The sequence below is a fragment of the Chelonoidis abingdonii genome, chromosome 2, assembly GCF_003597395.2.
Source record: "Chelonoidis abingdonii isolate Lonesome George chromosome 2, CheloAbing_2.0, whole genome shotgun sequence".
Classification (NCBI taxonomy): Eukaryota; Metazoa; Chordata; order Testudines; family Testudinidae; genus Chelonoidis; species Chelonoidis abingdonii.
In genome coordinates this window covers 68,568,426-68,592,367 of record NC_133770.1, presented here as the reverse complement: position 1 = coordinate 68,592,367, position 23,942 = coordinate 68,568,426, and the positions used below count along the sequence as shown (strand labels likewise).

General features: G+C 43.0%; 1 protein-coding gene across 1 annotated transcript in view; it reads right to left on the bottom strand.

The window, feature by feature from the left end:
- The window catches only part of CHN2 (chimerin 2), a 210,837-nt gene that overhangs the window by 95,248 nt on the left and 91,647 nt on the right, over nt 1-23,942 (bottom strand). Inside the window, exons 4-6 of the mRNA XM_032774881.2 lie at nt 7,822-7,853; nt 4,918-5,031; nt 2,575-2,860 (exon numbers count right to left, since the gene is read on the bottom strand). Of these exons, the coding sequence (XP_032630772.1) occupies nt 2,575-2,860; nt 4,918-5,031; nt 7,822-7,853 (432 nt within the window). The remainder of the gene's footprint in view (nt 1-2,574; nt 2,861-4,917; nt 5,032-7,821; nt 7,854-23,942) is intronic.

Genomic DNA, 23,942 nt, shown 5'->3' with positions numbered 1-23,942 from the left:
ATACTGAAGTCAACAGGAGTCTTTCCACTGATTCCACTGGGAGCTGGCTCAGACCCAAAGACAGAAATGTTCAGATTTAGGTGCAAATTAATATTTAGGCCCCTAAATCAGAGTAGTTCAATTTTCAGAGTTGCTAAGCAAGCACTCATCACTCTGCACCTCTAAAAGGCCATTTTTATTTAGGTACCAACCTTAAGCATCCAAACTTGAAAATTTCAGCCAAAGTCCCAGTATGAAAGAGAATATGATCAGTTATAAAGATAAGTAGATTAAAATAAAACTCTTTGAACTGTTCAAGGGCATTGCAGCGTATGAAAAATCACAGATTTTCAATAATAAGAATATGACAAGAATTGCAACTAAGATTAAAAAAATTTTCGAATGGCTTTGGTTTTGTTTCTAATTAGAGAAACCATATTTCCATAAGTTAAGGAATGTGTCTAGGATTTAGAACTGTAGTGATTACTGTTATGACACTAATGGCACATACTAATGCTTTAAAGTCACCATACTGTTTGTCAAATATATTCTCAACATAAAAGAAACTGCTAGTTTCCAGAGCATGATCTGGCAACCCGTCTGTAGGGGTGTTACTGATCCAACCATACAGAGAAAAGTCATACTGTACTAAACTCTGCTTCATCTTACTCATTGTACCCCAAACAAAGTCAAAATACAGAAACTCTTGTGCCTGATTTAGCATTCAAAAACAGCCAGCATCCAATCACAGGAATCAGCAGAATGAGCAGGACATCTGTCTCTCTATAATTCTTTCCCATGTCTTAAAGAGACAAGGTGGATGAAGTAATAGCTTTTATTTGGACCAGCTTCTGTTCCCATATTTTGTTTTTTAAAACACCATCTAAGTTATTCCAAATATTACAATAGAAGCTCAGAGATACAAACACCAGAGTTATGAAATGACCGGTCAACCACACACCTCATTTGGAACGGGAAGTATGCAATCAGGCAGCAGAGACCAAAAAATAATAAAAAAAAGGAAATACTGTACAGTACTGTGTTAAACTACTAAAAAAAAAAGAAAATTTTAAAAAAGATTTGACAAGGTAAGGAAACTGTTTTTGTGCTTGTTTCATTTAAATTAAGATGGTTAAAAGCAGCATATTTTTCTGCATAGTAAAGTTTCAAAGCTGCGTTAAGTCAATATTCAGTTGTAAACTTCTGAAAGAACAATCATAACATTTTGTTCAGAGTTGTAAACATTTCAGAGTCACAAACATCCTCCATTCCCAAGGTGTTCATAAGTCTGAGGTTCTACTATATCACTGTCACTGGATTTGTGCTGAAATAGAATCTGAATCAAGGTATTTCACAACTCCATTGTCCAAAAATCTTCTCCAGGCTGTGTGACTTTACTAAAAAGTCAGCATTACTAATCCAACTCATTTGCTACTGCAGATGACTGTGTTTGGATGCCACTTCATCTTATTCAAGAATAAGAGCTGCTATAGAGAACAATTCCTAAACTGCTTCAATTTGCCTATATCTGTCCTGTTTTACTGAGTGTCAGAAATCCAAACCAGTAAGTGTTCAGTCAGTGCTGATATGTATCCCATCACAGAAAGTAACTTGCCTGGAAATGTCTTTCAGTAGGACAGACGGAGGCATCAGGAAAATAATTACCTCTGCTATATTCACACGTGTGATACATGTTATTTTCCAGCAAATACAGTTACTGCTTCCCAAATATCAACTATCTCACTGATCATTAAAATCATCTAAATCACAATGTAGAAGTCCTCTCACAAATGAGAATTAGTTAATTTATCCAAAACATCTGCACCAGGAAGAAAGTTTTGTTTGGGATACTTAGTGCACAGTCCACCTAGAAATGGGAAAACTCACGTCACTGTTTACAACAGTGTTTATCATATATGGCGTAACTCTTAATGTTATTTTTTTTTTACCTGGTTACTAAACGGATGGAATTTTCAAAGCATTAAGTCAGTAAGTTCTAGTTCACACACTGCTATAGCATATGGTTAGATAAGACATGGCAAGAAAACTCCATTTTAACTCAGAAAAAGAAAGAGAAAGAAAGAAGGCAAAGACAACACCCCATTCCACACCCATTCACCAAAGGACTGGCAGAAAAAAGGAGCTTTGCACCATGCACTGGAAGCTAACAAACTTGAGCTCTGGTGAATGGCCAATGGGCACAATTTCCACAGTCTGGGACCTGCCACTGAGAATGCCATGACTTTAGAATGCACATGGACAAGCTTGTCCCAGCCATTGTGATGGCGCATAAGGAAAAGCTGTTTCTATGGTAGTCAGGTCCCATACTACATGCATAAAATCATTTGTGTTGGTAGTTGATGGGAAGTTTTTATTATCTTCTCAAAAGCCCCAGTTAAAAAGTAATTTCAAGTACATATGATTGGTTATCAGTCAGTTAACAGGATATAAACATTTCAGTGGCTCAGGAACACGTTAATGACAACAAAATTAATCATTATTATTATTATTATTAAAGAAACACTTGGGTTTTTTTTAGATTGTAGACTATAAATAAAGCATTAGATTGGTTGCCATTTAATACTGAATACTTACCTTTTCAACCGGTGTATTTTCTTCACTTGTTACACTAGCTTTTCTTGATTCAGTTTTGGTTCTGCTCAGCCTTCGGGATACTTTTTCTCTAAGCAGAGTAGCATATCCAATGTGCTCATAGATGGGGTTTTTGGTCATTTTGGCAATATATTCAGAAGCCTTGGTTTCTATATACAATGTTATCAAGCCATCTGTTACCAAATCATGGATAGATTCAAACCTTTTCTCCCCCACAAAGTGCTTCCCATCATAGAAAAGCCTGTAGTTTAAGGTCTGATTACCAAACCTGCATAAAAAAAAGAAAAAGAGAGAGAGAAAGAATACAAAATATCAGAACAACCAGGAGACAATCTTGCTGGTTATACATACATTTTTAGGTCCTAATATTGCAAATGGATCCGTGTGGATGAGTCTCCCACACAACCTCATTGTGCTCATGTGGATCGGACTGAAGGATTAAGCTACCTAGTGTTTAACAAGCAACGACACACAGAAATGTGTACAGTTAGTCAGTATGTGCTCATCTTGAGGGGCTGGCACAACACATCAGAGGTATGCTTATACTGATTGACAAAAGCCTATTCTGGGGAATGATATTTATGGCATGTATAGTATATGGTTTAAAAAAATATATTAAAAACAAAGTGTCTTAAAATGTTTCTTTTATAGCACATCAAAGGTGAAATCCAGGTCTCACTGAAGTAAATGGAAGGTTTTTGTCAGTGACTTCAGTGGGGTCAGCATTTCAGTCCAAATGTACGTTTTCTTTGTCAAATGGGTTACAGGCTAAAAGCTCCAGAATGGTCTCTACATTTGTGCTACAAACTTATTTTCATATAAATTCCCAATTTGCAAACAAACTTACGTTTTTGAATCGACAAGTATTTACATAGGTAAACATAGAAACTAGACTGAAAATCTAGCCCTTGATGTTAGTAACTGAAGTATTCTGTTGCAACCATTATACATATCTATATTTAATAAGGACAATCAAATACTATACTTTTCTTACTCTTTATTTTGTAATACTTTGTTAAGAACCTTGAAAATCTCCTATTTTGTTCTTTTCCATTTGACAAACATTGCTATTCATTTCCTACACTGTTCACACAGCAAGCACCAGCATCAGTCTCAAAATGGTTTTAAATACTGGACTGCTGACGGCCTTGTTTGTGCACCAACATAACTGATCAGGATGATCTCAGTACAATGTTCATAGCTCTGGGAAATCTCTTCTAGGAAATTTTTGTTACAGACTTACCAAAGGCAGTGTAAAATTGGAGACTCTTTTTGCAGGTCCCACAAAAATAGTAATGTTTTTAAAACTTTATTTTTTTTATTTTATTAAGGTGATAGGATCTGAAGGATATTTCCAATGAAACTATGACAGTTTTATGATGTACACAGTTTTGTACTTAAGTAGCTTGATGTCTCTTTAAAAAGAAAGATTCTAAAGTAAGCTCTAGGTTTCTAATAATTTTATTTAGATTCAATATATAAAAGCACCCCGATCCAAGGTTTGAGGCACACACAATCAAAACCAGCAGCATAAAAGTCATCATTCCACAGGAATTCAGCGAGCCACCTACAGAGACTCCTTTCCACGCCATCGTTGGGGGAGCACACCTTTACCTTCTAAAAAACCTCATCACATAACTTTTGCAGTATGCCTGGAAGGTCACCAAAATCAGACCAAGGGACAGGGAGGGAGCTAGTTCTAGAGTACTGCAAACATCACAAAGGGCATCCTGCCAACCACCCCCTCTCATTTATACTGAGCGAGATCCAGTCATGTGCCCCTTCTGACCACAGTTGTGGCATGGGGAGAGAGGCAGCTCCTCAGGTTGGCCTGTTCCAACTCATTTAGGGCTTTGTAAATCATAACAGAGACCTTACACTCCACCCAAAGACCAATGAGCAACCAGTGCAGACCTGGGAGGAGCACTAGTGTCATGTGTTCCCAGCATGATGCCCTGCTCAGTAAGCGAGCTACTGCATCCTGCACCAGGGGCAGTCTCAAAATGGTTTTAAGGAGTAGTCCCCATGTACAGAGCACTGCAATGGTCTAAGCTTGAGGAAACAACAACCTGTACAATAATGGCAAGGTACGCATCCACAGAGAAAGGTTGCAAACTCCTAGCCAGATGCAGATGGTAAAAAGCTTACTAGGTTACTGAAGTAATGTGATTGTCAAACAGCAGCTGGAGGTTTAAAATCACGCCTAGTTGCAAACCCTAGCAATTAAAGGCAGACAGTCTCTCAATCAAAGGAACTGGTATTATCTCCGCCATCCTTTCCAAATGTCTAGTTAATCTAGAAATGTTTTATTAAAACTGAGTTTACCTGAGAGCTAGAGTGTAGCATCCAGGTTGCCGCTGGCTCTCTCTAAGAATATATGCTCCTTCTACACCTGCAAGTATTTCATCTGCTTGCTCTCGAGAAATAATTCCATGAAACCTGAGGGGAGAAATTGCAGCAATTTACAGAATAATCATAAGTAGAAATAAAACTATAAGAAATGATGGTTGATTTAAATGAGACATATATGATTAGTAGTAGATCATAATAGGATAGCAACACTAAATACTGCATCAGTGGAACAACCTGGGAATAATTTCAGGTCCCCAATTCCCAGGCTGACAGATATCAAGTTTCACACAAGTGATGGGATTGAACTGAGAAATGACAGAGCAAAGAGAAAATGTTCACTACCTGATTAACTCCACTGGATGATTATAGAATAATGTCTTTCAATTTGGCCCAGGAAAGCCTAACCCCAGCTACTGGAAAATACTGTAGGCATGACCGTCTGAATTTAAGCAAAGACTTTAGAGCAGGTAAAAATGGCATGTGAATCTTGACATTCCTACCATGACAATACTTGGCTGCTCAAGGAGTAGGAACAATTAGATATAGAAGAACAAGAAAAAAAAAAAACATTAAGGCCAAATCCTCAAATCTTGATTTAAAGACTTCAAGTTACAGAGAATCCACCATTTTCAAACCAGCAAGTGACCCATGCCCTACACTGCAGAGGAAGGCAGAAAAAAGCTCAGGGTCTCTGCCAATCTGACCTGGGGGAAAAATCCTTTCCAATTCCAAACATAGTGATCAGTTAGACTCTGAGCATTTTTTTAAAGCCAGCTCTAAGAGGGAGCATGATCAGGCCTGGAGTTTCCTACAATTGTTACTTTATATGAGAGGAATGAAACAAGAGCAGAAATGAAGGCACTTTCAAATAAAAAGAGATAAATCAATGCACATATTCTAGATAGTATCCTTATTACAAATCTGCCTTTATTGTTTATATGTATGGTTTTTAAAAGCAGTGAGGATATCTGCACTGCTTCTTTAAATGTGTGGCAGAAAGGTAGGAAGATGCTGGTGAAGGTTCTAGTCAGATGTGCGATAGTGACATAGAGAAATAGACGAAGAGTACCCTTAGGGATAATATTGTTTTCCTCATTTCAATAAAGTTTCCTGGCCAGTTTCTTTAAAAAGTGACTCTTTCTGTGATTCATTCCCTCATGACAAAAGGAACAGGCCCTAAGACAAACAGCTGACTTTACACTGATCAGTTCTTCAGCTATGACCTTTAAACAAGGACAAAATACAGTCTTTAGAGTAGTTTAAATACTATGTTGTGCACAAATTTTGCTAGCTGATTCACTAAACCTTTCCTTGGAGCTTTTAAAAGCTTCTATTTTAAATGCTGCTGTCTAAAAATACAATAAATATGGTAAAAGGTTCTAGCCCAAAGCATTGTCTTTTTTCTGACATAATACATCAGAAACGATAGGTTTAAAATGCTGCCTCTGGTTTGGTAGGGAAAAAGAAGAAAAACATTTTACATGTAAAGAGAACTGAACAGCAATTGCGCTTGTCACTTTTTCATACTGAATACATGTTAGAAGCAGTAGGTTTTAGGTGACCTTTCCAAAGCATTACTAGGCATACTTCCTTTTTAAAATGATGATTGATTTGGACTGTCCTACTATGCTGATGAACCAGGGGTATTTTCTACTACAGCCAATTAGAATGAACATCTCTAAAATTACACAGTTTAAATGCATCTTTATTAATAAATTCACTGTAATTAATGTCAAACAAGTCCAGTTAACAAGAATGAATTTAGGCTCTTAGTTTTCTCTTGGCTGTTGGCTGTAATACACACACTATCAATAACAACCAGTTTATTGGACAAAAGACAGTGATAATAGTTTTAAAAGCTCTAGAGCTAGAAAGCATGGTGGTTCAATTAGCTAGGTGTTGTCTTTCACACTCTACTGTACTCGAGTGGCTATGACTGAATTCCCTATTGTCACAGGTTATATTTTAAAAATGCAACTATAATAATTAGGAGCTCTTTGACAGTTTGACAGCTGCTACGCCCTGGGTGTGAAAAAACCCTTAAAAATGAAATTATATAATTAATCCTCATTGCAAACTGAACAGCAGACCTCAGAAAAGTACCGTATTAAAAGGCAAATTCTCATTCTATGCACACAGCTCAAGTAAAGGGTCTCAAATGAGCTGTAACAATGGCTGTGGTCCTTGAACACTATCTATACAGGGCTCTGGGTCAATGTACATGCAAGCCATTTGGAGATAACACTCCCACTGCATAGAGGGAGAATGGAGTCCCGCTGTTGAGGCCTCGGAGTTGCCTGCCCTTTTCCCTTCCTTGCACTGGAAACACACCATTTCAGGCCTTGTATGCCCATGAGGTAAGGCAGCCTTTACACCTGAAGCAGTATCATATGCTCACTGACACTGTAATACCGGGTATCGGTGAGAAAAAAGTACAGTAAACACACATCAAAAAGAAGGAAGAACAAGAGGAACGAGATTGAGAAAAACAGTAAAACTTAAAGAGAGTTAAAAGTTACAGCCAAAAAAAAATCAAGGAGGGGAGAGCTGAAACAATCTGAACCATTCTTCCTCAAATAACCCCAGATTTGCTTTTAGTCACTGTCCATGGTTTTGCCCATCTGTAGTTGACAAACACGCTGAAGTGGTGGTACAGGCCATGCACTGTTGGGCAACAATAATGAATCTGTGTGCAACTGGAATATTAGACATTCAAAACATTTTCATGCTAGGCTTATGGAAAGTGAAATGAAATATTTTGTCATAACACCTCCACTATGGTATTGTTATTTCTGTATTAATAATTTCAAAAGGAATGCATGATACCTCAAGTGATTATTTATTAAATAATTAAAAATAGAATAGCATAATACATACTCTCTTCCATAATATTTTGGTCTGTTCTCCACCTAAATGTGAAAAGAAAGAAAAATATTAACAATATACTCAAAATTATACCAGTAACATTAAAATAAAAGTCAAGCAAATGAAACACTGATCATCAACGAAGACTGCAGCATCAAATTCAGAGCATATGCATAAGCTATCAAAAAAAGATAAACAAGAGCACCATGGCACGTGAAGTTATGTTAATCTGAAGTTGTAGTACACAGAGAACATACGGTGAAAAATAAAAATAAAAATAAGCGGTTTTATTGTCATGGATTTGAGATGACTATAAATATAGTGAATGATGAAACAAATGGGGCAACATGAGTCAATTGTATTAGATGTGATCAAACAGATGAAGAATAATTTACTACTTTTTCTCTTATCTATTATTTATACACATAATAAGACTATTTTTATCCTGTGCCATTTCTCAGACATTGTTGCCTATAAATGGCAAATATCTAAAATTGACGAATTTAATGTTCTCAGAAGATTTTAAAAAACCCCAACAAAACAAAAAACCCACCAGGGTTTATGGATTTAATTCTGGTCTGAAATTCCTCATGTCTCAGCAAAGCCCCATGAGCCTGATCTGAAGTACACTGCTGAAGTCAATGGAAAGACTTCCAATTATTTCAAATGGCTTTGGACCAAGCCCTAGTAGAGTAACACGCCTATACTCAAACTTCAGATATTCTGACATGCTGGTTTACCATTCAGGCTGCAATCCTGCAATGAACTCTGAGCTGAGGTGTCTTAATTTATCTAAAGCCTTCGTTTTGTTTGTATTATTTAATTGCCTGTTTCATCTGAATTATTACATAGTCTTATTTTCAGCATGCGAGCCACAGACAACTGTATGGCGGTTCTGTATAATGAGAAGGATCCAATTTCAGTTCTGACTTTCTTTACCAATTGTAAACAAACTGGTTTAGTATTACTCTCTGAACATTCCACTGTGTGGTGTATGCTAGGTATTTAGTTCCACAAAAAAGTTACATGAAATTAAAAATCATAAATCCTCAAAGTTCATGGGACTTGGTCTATATACAGACAAAAAGAACAGATTTACAAAATAGTTTATCTTAGACTTTGTGGAGACAGCAGAAATATGAGGCAGCATAAGAAGCACCAGAGAACCCTGAAGTACACATTCATTTTTCAAAAGTTTACAAGAGAGAAACAAACACTACACCAGCAGGGGGCACTTCTTTCCAAGGTTTCATACACAAGGTTTTTGTTTAATGTTTGCTCAACATTTATAGAAAACTATTTGCTTTTAGAATATTAATTTATAAAATGTCAGTTTTTACTGGCCACTTATTATCTGAATTTATGTATAGTGTGTTAGGAAAATCCTCAGAGGATATTTTATACAGCTGGATTTTTTTTTTTTTTTTTAAACATGACTGGCACTATAATTTCTCTCCAGCTATGATCTTTGGCTGTAGCCTTTGACACTGTCCTCTTATATGGCATGAAAAATACAACTGGAACCAGAATGTAGGGTTGTAAACTTAAAATAAAAAAAAAAAAAAGCTCTATCTTTTCCCCCAAATGAGCTCTATTGTGCACCGGAAGCCGGCACCATACTTCCAAATAACAAATATATGAAATTACAGAAAAAGCAATTTTCTGCTGGTGCAATAATACATACACTACTATATCGAGTCATCTGACCTGGTACCCTGAGATCACGGAGGCTAGATATCAAAGACACAATATAAAGAAATTAGTGTTAGAAATTACTTCCTTTCAATAGTCCAACAGCAGTATCAAGCCCTTGAATCCCCTACCTCAGAACAGTAAATTGCTACAACAGAGCACACTAATTTGGATATTTGAGAAGCAGGAATAAAAGAAAGAGAACAATCTTGTAGATTGAACCCAGAGCAAAATCTGAGGCACATCTAAGCACAGGTTTTCAATTTCTAGACACATACATATACATCTTGTTTAAACAGTGCAGATGGTCAGAGAATTTTTAGCAGGATTGCCGGTTACGTTTTGGTTTTAACCTCCCTAGCTCATTTCTGATGAGATTGCAGACAAGGGTTAAATGAAAAGGAAAGAAGGGAGTGGGGGGGCGGGACATTACTCTTATTAAATTAAAGTAACCAGCAAAATATAGAAATGTGCAGGATGCTGAGTTTCTTTTGTGAAATATTTACCATTCAAACCTGCTCATGTGAAACCCATGTGGTAGGCGGAAACCACCTTCAGGAGGAACGAAGGATGTGGGTGGAGCTGGACCTTTTCCTTATGGAACACCGTGTACAGGGGCTCAGAGATCAGGGCTCTGAGTTCCCAGACCTGCCTAGCAGACGTGATCACCACCAGGAAGGCCACCTTCCATGAGAGATGTGACCAGGAGCATGTAGCTAGTGGCTCAAACAGGGAACCAGTCAGCCGGGCCAGCACCTAGTTCAGGTCCCACTGTGGGACTGGGGGCCTAACATATGGGAAGAGACAATCCCTTAATGAATCGGCCAATCATAGCATGGGAGAAAACCGTGTGCCCCTGCACTGGCGGGTGGAAGGCCAATATGGCCACCAAGTGCACCTTGACAGACAAGGGCGCCGGGCCCTGGGCTCTAAGGTGAAGGAGGTGGTCCAAAATGAGCTGGATCGGTGCAGCCACGGGGGAAACGCCCCACTCAGCTGCCCATTGGGAAAACTGAGACCACTTTGCCAAGTAGGCTCGGCTCATGGAGGGCTGCCTTCTTTCCAAGAGGACGTGCTGAACCCCTTCGAAGCACATCCTTTCCTCCCGGCCTAACCATTGAGCAGCCACGCTGTGAGGTGGAGTGCCACTAGGTTGGGGTGAAGGAGGTGGCCCTGGTTCTGAGAGACCAGGTCCAGGTGGGACGGTAAGGGCCACGGCAGGGGAACGTGAGGGTCCCATACCAATGCTACCTGGGCCATGCTGGGGCAATCAGGAGGATCCGGGCCCTGTCCATCTTTATCTTTTCCAGGACCTTGCTGATCAGCAGGAACTGGAGGATGGCATAGAGAAACTGGCTTGACCAGGATAGGAGGAAGGCATCCGAGATAGCACCCCTTGTAGCAGAACCGGGGACAGCGATGGTTCTGTAGAGTTGCAAACAGGTCCACTTGGGGCGTTCCCCACTCTTGGAAAAGTCTGTGCATCACCTTGGAGGCTGGGAGAGGGAGGCTGACGGCCGTTCCAAGGCTCCGGCCACCGAGCGAGCCTCCACTGGGGGCTGCATCAGGGGCCACAGTGCCCACTGGTACCACTGTGCCAGCCACGGAGCCCGGTGCCACTGCACCTGCTGTGGCACTGGTGGAGTAGGCTGTTTGGCCTGGCTAGTCTCAATGGACAACTACGAAGGGAGGCTGGGCTGACATACGACCTGCCACTGTCTCTGGACCGGGAGCAGTGGCAGTGCCGGGAGCGGTGCCAACCACGAGACTGTGATCCCGACATGGAGGAACAATACCGCTGGTAGCTCCTGCTCCGCAATGGCATGGCGACGGCGATCGATGCCTGGGGCTGTGGGAACGGTGCCATGGTGAGGTCCTGGAGAAAGACGACGAACAGGAACAGAGTCATCGCTCGTGTCGCGACTGGCTACGATAGCCCCTCTGAGACGAGGACCTTCAGCGGAGTCCGCCTTGGTCCCATCGATGTCCGCTCCTTGAGGCAGAGCAGTGCCTGGGAGTCTCTGTCAGTCGGAACCCAGCGAGGCAACGTGGTGGGGGTTGACGGCGACCTGCTTGGACTGCACACGGGATGGTCGCTGAATGGCAAACGGAATCGGGAACATTCCCTTGACTGTGACCGGTACCGAGTCGGGGGTGGGCACTGCGGAGATCTCAGCGGTGGCTTGCCTCTGGACTGCAGGGCCAACATTGGCAGTGATCCTGGTACCACCCACTTGCAGGGCCTCTGGCGTGGAGGGCATCTGGACATCCGGGGAAGCCTGCTCCAAACGGGCCAGGTTACTCCACCTGATCTGAGTTGGAGGCCTAGAGGCCGATGGGGACTGAGGACTGCCCAGCATGGGTCAAGCCTCTCCCCTAGCCTTGCTCTGGTGCCGTGGCAGAGGAGGCCTCTTCTTAACCTTCATGGCGTGGCCCATGGATGGGAAGCAGTGCCAACTGGTAGATGGCGCTGAGTGGCTGCCGCACACTGACACCGCGGTACCCGGTGCTGACTTGGAGCGGCGCACTGGAGTCTGGGTCAACGCTGACTCCATCAGGATGGCCTGGAGCCTAATCTCACACTCTCTCGGTCCGAGGCTTGAACGACTTGCAAATCTTGCAGCGATCGCTGAGATGGGTTTCACCCAAACAGCGTAAACGGTCCACGTGCAGATCACTCATTGGCATCGGTCACCTACAAGTGTCGCACACCTTAAAACCCAGGGCACGGGGGCACTAACTGAACTAAACTAAAACTACTAACTACAGGTACTACTACACTGAACGAATAAGAGGTCTGGGGAAGAGCTGGAGCAAAGCTGGAGCAGAGCAGTTCCGAAGCATCTTCACTGGCAGCAAGAAGGAACTGAGGGTGGGGGGAGCGCGCAGCGCCCCTTATACCACACCATGGAGATGCCACTCCAGGGATTGCTAGGGGTGTTCCCCTACAGATACTGCTAGGGGGAAAACCTACACCACCGGTGTACGTGGCAAGCACATACCTATTGTGAAAGACACATGAGCAATCACTTGAAGAAGAAGAAACAGTCGCATTTCACAACTGACCAACAGAGTTTCCACCATTCATGCATCATCTGTGCCTGATCAGCATTATAAAGTGTTGACCAGTGAGGAGAATGCAGAGAGAGGAAGCACTCAGGAACACCATGCCAATAGACAAAGATGGTGATTATCATAACCACCCAGCCTGGATCAATAAAAAAGGTCACCTCTCTATACTAAAGAGTAAGTGTGGGCCCTAACCTCCAACTGCAGGCAATAATGGTCGGATCTAAAAAGTGTGCAATCACCAATCCCAAACCAATCCCCTTCCCACAATTCAGAGTGACCATTATTGTCTATTGAGCCAGAAACCATTCTGAACAGTTCCAAGGTTATTGTTTTAGCTATGAGAACCTTGAAAGAGTCATCATCTGCATGGATGCTAAAATCACTCAGGGCAATAAGTCTCAGTGACTTCAACACCAGGATAGATAAGCAATTTGTTAACTCAGTCAGGAAATCAGAACTGTAGTGGAGTAGCCTGTAAACATAACTATTCCAGGATCCATACACAAGCTGGACAAACAAATTTAATTTTTGAGTCGGAGACTTTCTATGCTTAAAAACTCAAATTAAACCAACACAACCACTGCACTTCTGAACTGTCCTTCTGAAGTTCAGGTTTCAGGGAGTCTGTGCATTTCACAAAAGAATAAATGGACACAAATCTGACATCAGGAATCATAACATTAAAAAACCAGTGGGAGAACACTTCAACCTCGCTAACCACGAAGTGACAGACTTGAAGCTGGCAATTTTACAACAAAAAAACTTCAAAAAACAGACTCCAAAGAGAGACTGTTGAACTTGAATTGATATGCAAATTAGATACAATTAACTTAGGTTTGAACAGAGACTATTTCCCCATGTTAAGTATCCTCACACCTTCTATGGGTCATCTCGTCTATCACTTCAAAAGCTTTTTTTTTCTCCTGCTGATGATAGCTCATCTCAATTGATTGGCCTCTTACAGTTGGTATGGCTACTTCCACCTTTTCTTGTTCTCTGTATGTATAAATATTTTCTTGCTGTATGGTCCAGTCTATGCATCCAATGAAGTAGGCTGCAGCCCACAAAAGCTTATGCTCAAATACATTTGTTAGTCTCTAAGGTGCCACAAGTACTCCTGTTCTTTAGACTGTTAAAGTACATTCTCCCATCCCCCTACCAAAACAGTTATTGGAACATTTATTCTAGGTCCGTGATTTCCCCGCCTATCTTACAGCATATTCGGAAGATTATATTCAATACTTAGAACTAAATTAACCTCTCTCATTAAATCTATTCGTTAACTTGTTTAATTATGCATAGTATCAGAGGGGTAGCCGTGTTAGTCTAGATTTGTAAAAGCAGCAAAGAGTCTTTGGCACTGTATAGACTAACAGACGTTTTGGAGCATGAGCTTTCATGGGTGAATACCCACTTCGTCGGATGCATGTAGTGGAAATTTCCAGGGGCAGGTATATATAAGCAAGCAAGAAGCAGGCTAGACATAACGATATATGGCAATATACAAAAATCTGTAGGAGAACACTTCAACCTCCCTGGCCACACTATAGCAGATCTTAAGGTGGCCATCCTGCAGCAAAAAAACTTCAAAGAGACACTGCTGAGTTCAGTTCATCTGCAAATTTGACACCATCAGCTCAGGATTAAAACAAAGACTGTGAATGGCTTGCCAACTACAAACCAGTTTTCTCCTCCTTGGTTTCACACCTCAGCTGCGAGAAGAGGGCCATCCATCCCTGATTGAACTACCTCGTTATGTCTAGCCTGCTTCTGCTTGCTTATATATACCTGCCCCTGGACATTTCCACTACATGAATCCGACGAAGTGGGTATTCACCCACGAAAGCTCATGCTCCAAAACGTCTGTTAGTCTATAAGGTGCCACAAGACTCTTTGCTGCTTTTAATTATGCATAGTTCTTTTAAATAATTTTAAAGCTTTACTACATTTTAATATCCTTGAAATTGAGATTCATTTTTAGACCAGGATACTTTGGCCCAGAATGATATTCAGTGTACAGCATATTGCAATAAAGTCCTATGCCACCGTGCAGGATAATTCTTCACAAAACTATTGGGAATCATCCATTTGGGAGATGAATATGCCATAAGATGGCAGATTGTCATTTCAAGTATATCATCTGCACTGAAATGAGAAGACACCCTGAAGAGTTCTTTCCATTTAAGTACTCTCACAGAAATAACACCCCTAATTTCAATAACTGTTCTCTCTCCTTTACTTTATTCTATGAGAAATACACTCTAATTAGCCATTAAAAAACAGCTAAATGTTTAAAGTAAAAAGGGTTCAGGGAGGTAAAAGCCATTTATTCTCAAATCATAGAGATTAAATAGTGCTACTTTAATTGCATTACTGATCAAATCGTCCAATCTTTATTTATCAAAACCCTCCTCATCTGGGGTCAATGGAAGCTTTAACTGAGTAAAGACTACAGGTTTTGGCCTTATGTGTATATCAAAAAGGTACAATAATACATATATTCCAGATGACAGAGAATCCTTCATGTGTGGCAAGATTAACAACTGCTTTGGACTTGATTCTCTGGGGCACTACCTCCCCCGTGTCAGTGATCATGGGAGTGGGTCATGGGTAGGATAGGGAAAGGGGAGCCACAGCAGAGTGGAGCTGCATTATGCCTAATATTTTATCTCAGTGGCATAGGATCCTTCATGGACCTTGCATCTGGGGAATTTAGGGCTGCTCCTCTCCATCCCTAACTTACACCAGTGTTAGGCAGCCCTAAATAAGGGAACAGGTTTACATGTCCCTCCAATCCATGGACAGAGTAGAGAATCAAGACTTTAGATTCAGCAATGCAAGTGTGCTCATTTCTGGCAATGAAGACAACTTCTCTAAAAGTTTAGCCAGATATCTTTTGCACTTAGAATTATGCCTAATGATTTTATAATCATTTCCAGTCTATCATCCATAAAAACAACTCTCAGTTCAATTCAACCCCAAGAGAGAAGCCTAGTAAGATGTGAAGGTTCAGAAAAAGGAGGAGTTAATCTTTAGATTAGTTCATGTTATGGCTGGATTACCACTATGAGCTAACCACAAACTGCATCTCAGAGACTCATCAATGCAACAGGTTAAACAAGATCGTAAGCTCCTTTAAAACAAAACAGAAAAAAGTCTTGTGTAGTATCTCAGCAGTTGGCTAATGTAAAGTTCTCACCTCAAACAAATCATTTTAAACACCTATTTAGAAACCTTATGTTCACAATACCTAGAGAGACTGAGTGTCCTTCTAAACATAATAAATGAAGAAATGGAGAGCTCATTTTACAAGTGATTCCTAAGTAGCTTAACCTTGAAAAAAACATAACTACAATATTACAATTCTAGCAGGTGATTGAGTCTACTTATCTCCTTTTATTATAATTGAACTGTTACCTACTTGTCAGTCAGTCAATGAGGGATCAAAATATCCACTCTTGGTTTTGCTAAAAGAATTATCTCATGACACTGTCAGACTATTTAAATTAGTACTAGTAGCATTTTAGTAACACCTAGCGGCCATAATTGGGAATCAGTGTCCCATTTTATACAGTCACTGTACATACATTTAATTAAAAGATGGTCCCTGCCCCAAAGATCTTATGATCAAAGTAACAGTTTACAGTCTAAGCCAGGGATCGGCAACCTTTGGCACACCGCCCACACCACTTTCTGCAGCCCCATTGGCCTGGAGCAGCAAATCGTGGCCAGTGGGAACCACAATTGGCTGAACATGTGGACCCGGCAGCTAAACAAACTGGCTCAACCCGCTAGGGTGCTTACCCTGGCGGGTCACAGTTCAAAGGTTGCCAATCCCTGGTCTAAGCAATCCTGCCTAAGTAACGAAATGTTAAGTTTTATATGTTTCGGTGTGACCACTGGTCCTGGGAGTTCCACAATGAAGTCTGGGGTGATGGTGAACCAACGCAAAGCTGGAGTCTCCATAGGGACTAATGTGCCATGGGGTCTAGTCTGGGGCATCTGGGTACATGCACAGCTCTCACAGGAGTCTATGTAAATTTGGACTTTGACCCGCATATGGGGCCACCAGAAAAAAATAAAGGGCAACCATGCAGGAGGTGTTAAGGCAGCCAAAGTAACCCCTCAATGGAGTGTTGTGGCACAGTTCTAGCACCTTCAGTTGGGGATGTCATAAGTAGATAGGTAAGGTAAGGGTTAATTTTCTTTTACTGTAAAGGGTTTACAAAGGGAACCAAACACCTGACCAGAGGACCAATCAGGAAACAGGATTTTCAAAAGTAAAGGGTGGGAACCTCTGGAGGTTTTTGGCTTTTGTTCTGGGTCTTTTTGTTTCCTCCAGCTATGTGAGTAAACAGCTTTTCTTCTAACTCCATCTTCTTCTAACATTTTCCTACAAAGTGTGAGTACAAAGGAAACAAGCAGTAATAGGCTGTTATATGCTTTGTGTTGTATTTACATGTGTGTTGTACTGTGCTGGACTGGTTTAATTGGGCTATCTTTTAAATCAGACTGTTTATTCATATTTTCTTATAAGCAAGAGCCTGTATTGAGTTTCTTAATGCAGTATTATTGTTCTGTATTTTCTTTTTTTTTTATATAAAGTTTTTCTTTTTTAAAACCTGGTTGAGAATTTTTGGTTTTTCTCTGGTGAGGCTAGGGGAAAGGGGGGAGTAGAAAATCTCTTATATTAGCTTTACTAGATTTGAAGGCATCGCCTCAGGGGGAGGGTGATTTCCCTCTTTGTTTTGCCTTCAAGGAGTTAAGTACTGCATCGCTTCAGGCTCACTCAGTATTCAAGGAGGGAAGCGGGGGGCCCAGGCTAACCCAGGGACAAGGGGGGGAAGCTGGGGATGAGATAGGGAGACCCAGGGCTCTGGGTCTTGGGGGTCTTCCCAGGGAAGGGTTGGGGTCCACAGAGGGGGTCCCCCAAGGAATTTGGGGAACCCAGGCTGATAAGAGAGCCTAATTCTTATCTGGTGGCAGCGAAGTAATAAGATCCAAGCTGGGTATAAGCTTGGGGAGGTTCACAGTAAGCACACTCAGATGTTGAACTCTAAGTCCAGATTTGAGACAGACGTTTACCACATGGTGCAGCAGCGTATGGGAAGTATAAGAATCCAGAAGCCAGTAGACATATTTTTTTTTTCCTGCTAGGGATTAGCAGTGAGAAAGGGGTTGGTTTAAAAGTGCCAGAGAGAAAAAGTTTTTTTGCCTGCCTGCTTTTGCAGCTTGCATTTTAGCAGAGTCATTAAAGAGAACCATTACAGGTCTTTTGTTAAACAATTGGGACTTAAGTATCCCAGCCAGCAAACGCACACAGGTAAATACAGTAGCTTTTGTTTGGTTCAATTGCCTATCAAACAGAGCTAGAGCAAGTCAAATCAGTTGCTAGGCAGACTTCAAGGAGACAGAAAGCCAGCAGTTCAAGCAACAACACCAGAGGGCACCACAACACAAGAAAACAGAAACCATGAGTTCCAAAAATGCCCTAAAGCAGGAACGCGCGAGACTAGAAGCAGAGGAACAAACAAAAGAAGCCGATCACAAGCGAAACATGGAAAAAAAAGACTACAAGAGATGGAGATGAGAGAAAAGGAAAAAGAGCTGCTTAAAAAGAGAACAAGCAGCCCAACTGCAGCTTACAACAGAGAACAAGAAGCCAAAAAGGCAGATCAAAGAAATACAACTTCAAAACGAACAGAGAGGAAAATACAACAAGAAAAGCAGCCACAAGAAGAGAGCAGCCTACCAAAGAGAGATGGAAAAACAACAAAAACAAAGTGAAGAGAGGGAAAACAGAGAAAGCATGAACTGGAAGTAGAACAGGCTAAGCATCAGCCCAGCAAATCCTACCCTCCGCCGCCAGTTGTTGTTCACCGCACAGGAAATTTCCCAACTACAAGGCAGGTGATGACACGGAGACCTTCTTAGAAATTTTGAAAGGGCCTGTCTTGGGTAAGATCCCTGACAGACCAGTACATGCTAGAGCTGAGGTCACACCTCAGTGGACCCTTGGCAGACGTGGCGGCTAAAATGCCAAGGGACCAAATGGACGATTATAAACTGTTTCAACCATGGCCAGATCCAGAATGGGGATAACCCCGGATCACGCCCGTCGGCGGTTCAGAAACCAAAAGTGGAAACCAGATGGGTCATTTCCCGACACGCCTACTACGTGGGAAGCATTGTGACGCCTGGATAGCAGGATCCCAGGCTCAAACCTTTGAACAACTGCGCCACCTGCAAATGGAGCAGTTCTTGGATGGTGTTCCTGAGGACATAACACGGTACATCCTAGATGGAAAAAACCCAAAACTCTCACCGAGGCGGGGGAGATTGGAGCCAAATGGATGGAGGTGGCAGAAAGCAAGAAAGCTACTGTAAAGGGAGTGTGAAAACCCCAAAAACCCAGGGGCCACACCGACAATAAACCCTACAACCGAGGGCAACCCAAAACCCCACCTACAAACCAAGGAAAGCCACAGACACCCTATCCTTCCACCTCACCAGTCTTCAGTAACTTACTTCAACCCAGTGACCCGTTATCTGGAAGATGCTATAAGTGTAATGAAACGGGACATATCAAAGCCAACTGCCCAAAGGCCAACTGCCCGAATAACCCCACCGGGTGCAAGTCATTGCACCCCCAGCAACCAAAGATCCCCAGGCCCAGATACCTCTCAAATCCCCTTGGAGCGAAGGGAAAATTTGAGAGTGGGCGGAAAGAAGGTTACCGCGTGGAGAGACACGGGGGCACAAGTGTCAGCTATCCACCAATCCTTCGTCGATCCCAAACTCATCAACCCAAGGGCCAAAGTGACCATTTACCCCTTCATGTCACAAGCTGTGGACTTGCCTACAGCTGAACTGCCTGTCCAGTACAAAGGCTGGTCAGGAATGTGGACTTTTGCAGTCTATGACAATTATTCCATCCCCATGCTACTGGGGGAAGACTTGGCCAACCAAGTGAAGCAGTCCAAGAGAGTGGGAATGGTTACACGCAGCCAAACCAGGCAAGCTTCCAGACCCATTCCTGTTCCTGAGCCGTCCACAGAGAACCTGTCTGTGTTACCAGAGACCCAGACTGAGGTAGTGGACCCGGATCCCATGTCAACGGCTGAACCAGCCACAGCACCTCCAGTCCCAGACCCGGAACTGGAACAGCAACCAGCACCAGCACAAGCAAGTGCAACCACACCTTCAACCCCAACGCGCCAGAAGGGACCAACGAGCCTGAACTGGCAGAAAGCAACAGACAACCATACCGAAGAGGCTCAGCAGAGCCTGAAATACCACCAGGGTGCACCAGCGGACAGCGTACACCAGCTACAGAAACAACCCCATCATCTACATCACTTCCAGAGGGACAAGCCCAAGTCCCCAGTCTGAGGAAGAACTGGTGTCCCCAGCTTCAAGGGAACAGTTCCAGACTGAGCAGGAAGCAGATGACAGCCTTCAGAAAGCTTGGGTGGCGGCACGGAGCAACCCACCGCCTCTCAGCTCTTCTGACCGATCCCGGTTTGTTATAGACCAAGGACTTTTATACAAGGAAATTCTTTCTGGTGGACGCCAGGAAGAATGGCAGCCGCACAACGGTTGGTGGTTCCAACTAAATACAGGGGGAAGCTCTTAAGCTTAGCCCATGATCATCCCAGTGGCCATGCTGGGGTGAACAGAACCAAAGACAGGTTGGGGAAGTCCTTCTACTGGGAGGGGATGGGCAAGGAAGTTGCCCAGTATGTCCAGTCTTGTGAGGTGTGCCAAAGAGTGGGAAAGCCTCAAGATCTGGTCAAGGCCCCTCTCCAGCCACTCCCCATAATTGAGGTCCCATTTCAGCGAGTAGCTGTGGATATTCTGGTCCTTTCCAAGAAAAGACACCCAGGGGAAAGCAGTACGTACTGACTTTCGTGGACTTTGCTACCCGATGGCCAGAAGCAGTTGCTCTAGGCAACACCAGGCTAAAGCAGTGTGCCAGGCCCTAACAGACATTTTCGCCAGGGTAGGTTGGCCCTCCGATATCCTTACCGATTCAGGATCTAATTTCCTGGCAGGCACCATGAAAGACCTGTGGGAAATCATGGGGTGAATCACTTGGTTGCCACCCCGTACCACCATCAAACCAATGGCCTGGTGGAAAGGTTTAATGGAACTTTGGGGGCCATGATCCGTAAATTCGTAAATGAATACTCCAACGACTGGGACCTAGTGTTGCAGCAGTTGCTCTTTGCTTACAGGGCTGTACCACATCCCAGTTTAGGGTTTTCACCCTTTGAACTTGTGTATGGCCATGAGGTTAAGGGGCCATTACAGTTGGTGAAGCAACAATGGGAGGGGTTTACACCCTCTCCAGGAACTAACATTCTGGACTTTGTAAGCAACCTACAAAACACCCTCCGACATTCTTAGCCCTTGCTAGAGAAAACCTAAAGGATACTCAGGAAGAGCAAAAGGCCTGTACGATAAACATACCAGAGACCGTTCCTTCAAGAGAGGAGACCAGGTTATGGTCTTGAAGGCGCAACAGGCCCATAAGATGGAAGCATCATGGGAGGGGCCATTCACGGTCCAAGAGCGCCTGGGAGCTGTTAACTACCTCATAGCATTTCCCAATTCCTCACTAAAACCCAAAGTGTACCATGTTAATTCTCTCAAGCCCTTTTATTCCAGAGACTTACAGGTTTGTCAGTTTACAGTCCAGGGAGCAGAGGACGCTGAGTGGCCTGATGGCGTCTACTATGACGGGAAAAAGGACGGGGCGTGGAAGAGGTGAACCTCTCAACCACCCTGGAACGTCTGCAGCGGCAACAAATCCAGGAGCTGTGCACCAGCTTCGCACCATTGTTCTCAGCCACTCCAGGACGGACTGAACGGGCATACCACTCCATTGACACAGGTAATGCTCACCCAATTAGAACACACCACCCTACCGGGTGTCCCCTCACACGCACAAGCTGCTATAGAGCGGGAGATCCAGAACATGCTACAGATGGGTATAATCCGCTCATCTACCAGTGCATGGGCATCTCCAGTGGTTCTGGTACCCAAACCAGATGGGGAAATACGCTTTTGCGTGGACTACCGTAAGCTAAATGCGGTAACTCGTCCAGACAACTATCCAATGCCACGCACCGATGAGCTATTGGAAAAGTTGGGACGTGCCCAGTTCATCTCTACAATAGACTTAACCAAGGGGTACTGGCAAGTACCGCTAGATGAACCTGCCAAGGAAAGGTCAGCATTCGTCACCCATGCAGGGGTGTATGAATTTAATGTACTTCCTTTCGGGCTGCGAAATGCACCCGCCACCTTCCAGAGGCTGGTAGATGGTCTACTAGCAGGACTGGGAGAATATGCAGTTGCTACCTCGATGATGTGGCCATTTTTTCAGACTCCTGGCCCGAACACCTAGAACACCTGGAAAAGGTCTTTGACCGTATCAGACAGGCAGGACTAACTGTTAAGGCCAAAAAGTGTCAAATAGGCCAAAACAGAGTGACTTACCTGGGACACCAGGTGGGTCGAGGAACCATAAACCCCCTACAGGCCAAGGTGGAGGCTATCCAAAAGTGGCCTGTCCAAAGTCAAAGAAACAGGTCCAATCCTTCTTAGGCTTGGCCGGGTACTACAGGCGATTTGTACCACACTACAGCCAAATCGCTGCACCACTGACCGACCTGACCAAGAAGCCCCAGCCAACTACAGTTAAATGGACTGATGAGTGTCAGGAAGCCTTTACCCAACTTAAGGCGACGCTCACGTCTGACCCTGTGCTAAGGGCCCCAGACTTTGACAAACCATTCCTAGTAACCACCGATGCATCTGAGCGTGGTATAGGAGCAGTTCTCATGCAGGAAGGACCGGATCAGAACTTCCATCCTGTCGTGTTTCTCAGCAAGAAACTATCTGAGAGGGAAAGCCACTGGTCAGTCAGTGAAAAGGAATGCTATGCCATTGTGTACGCCCTGGAAAAGCTACGCCCATACGTTTGGGGACGGCGGTTCCAGCTACAAACTGACCATGCTGCGCTAAAGTGCTTCATACAGCCAAAGGGAACAACAAGAAACTTCTTCGTTGGAGTCTAGCTCTCCAAGATTTTGATTTTGAAATTCAACACATTTCAGGAGCTTCTAACAAAGTAGCTGATGCACTCTCCCGCGAGAGTTTCCCGGAATACACTGGTTAAAACTTTTCCTTAAGATGTAGAAGTCTTGTAGTTTACATGCTTACTAGTAATGTAAAGGTGCATGTGTTGTATTACTCTGTTTAGTTTAAAGTTCTAGGTAGAAATCACCTCCAGTGAAATTTTACACTGTCTGTGATTTGGGGGGCGTGTCATAAGTAGATAGGTAAGGTAAGGGTTAATTTTCTTTTACCTGTAAAGGGTTACAAAGGGAACCAAACACCTGACCAGAGGACCAATCAGGAACTGGATTTTTTTTAAAAGTCAAGGGCGGGAACCTCTGGAGGTTTTCTTTGTTCTGGGTCTTTTTGTTTCTCCCGGCTATGGAGAAACAGCTTTTTCTGCTAACTCCTATTTCTTTCTAACATTTTCTACTACAAAAGTGTGAGTACAAAGGCAACAAGGCAAATAGGCTGTTATATGCTTTGTGTTGTATTTACATGTGTGTTGTACTGTGCTGGACTGGTTTAATTGGGCTATCTTTTAAATCAGACTGTTTATTCATATTTTCTTATAAGCAAGAGCCTGTATTGAGTTTCTTAATGCAGTATTATTGTTTTTGTATTTTCTTTTTTTTTTATATAAAGTTTCTTTTTAAAACCTGGTTGAGGTTTTTGGGTTTTCTCTGGTGAGGCTACAGGAAAGGGGGGGTGGAAAATCTCTTTATATTAGCTTTACTAGATTGAAGGCATCGCCTCAGGGGGGAGGGTGATTTCCCTCTTTGTTTTGCCTTCAAGGAGTTTAAGTACTGCATCGCCAGGCTCACCCAGGAAAAGGGGGGGGGAAGCGGGGGGAGCAGATAACGAGGGAGACAAGGGGGAGGGAAGGGGGGGTTTTCCCGTTGAGATAGGGAGACCCAGGGGTCTGGGTCTTGGGTTGGGGAGTCCACAGAGGGGGTCCCCCAAGGAGTATTTGGGGAATCCAGGCTGATAAGAGCCTAATTCTTATCTGGTGGCAGCGAAGTAAAATCCAAGCTGGGTATACGCTTGGGGGAGATTCACAGTAAACACTCAGATGTTGAACTCTAAGTCCAGATTTGAGACAGACGTTTGTTACAGGGGGCATCCCAGGGGAACATATATGGAAAGGATGTTATCTTGTCCCTCACGGAGTGAGGCATATTAGCCCCTAATGGTGTTGACTTGGTTCCTTGGGTGAATGGGTCTTCTTCTGAGGTGGACTGGAT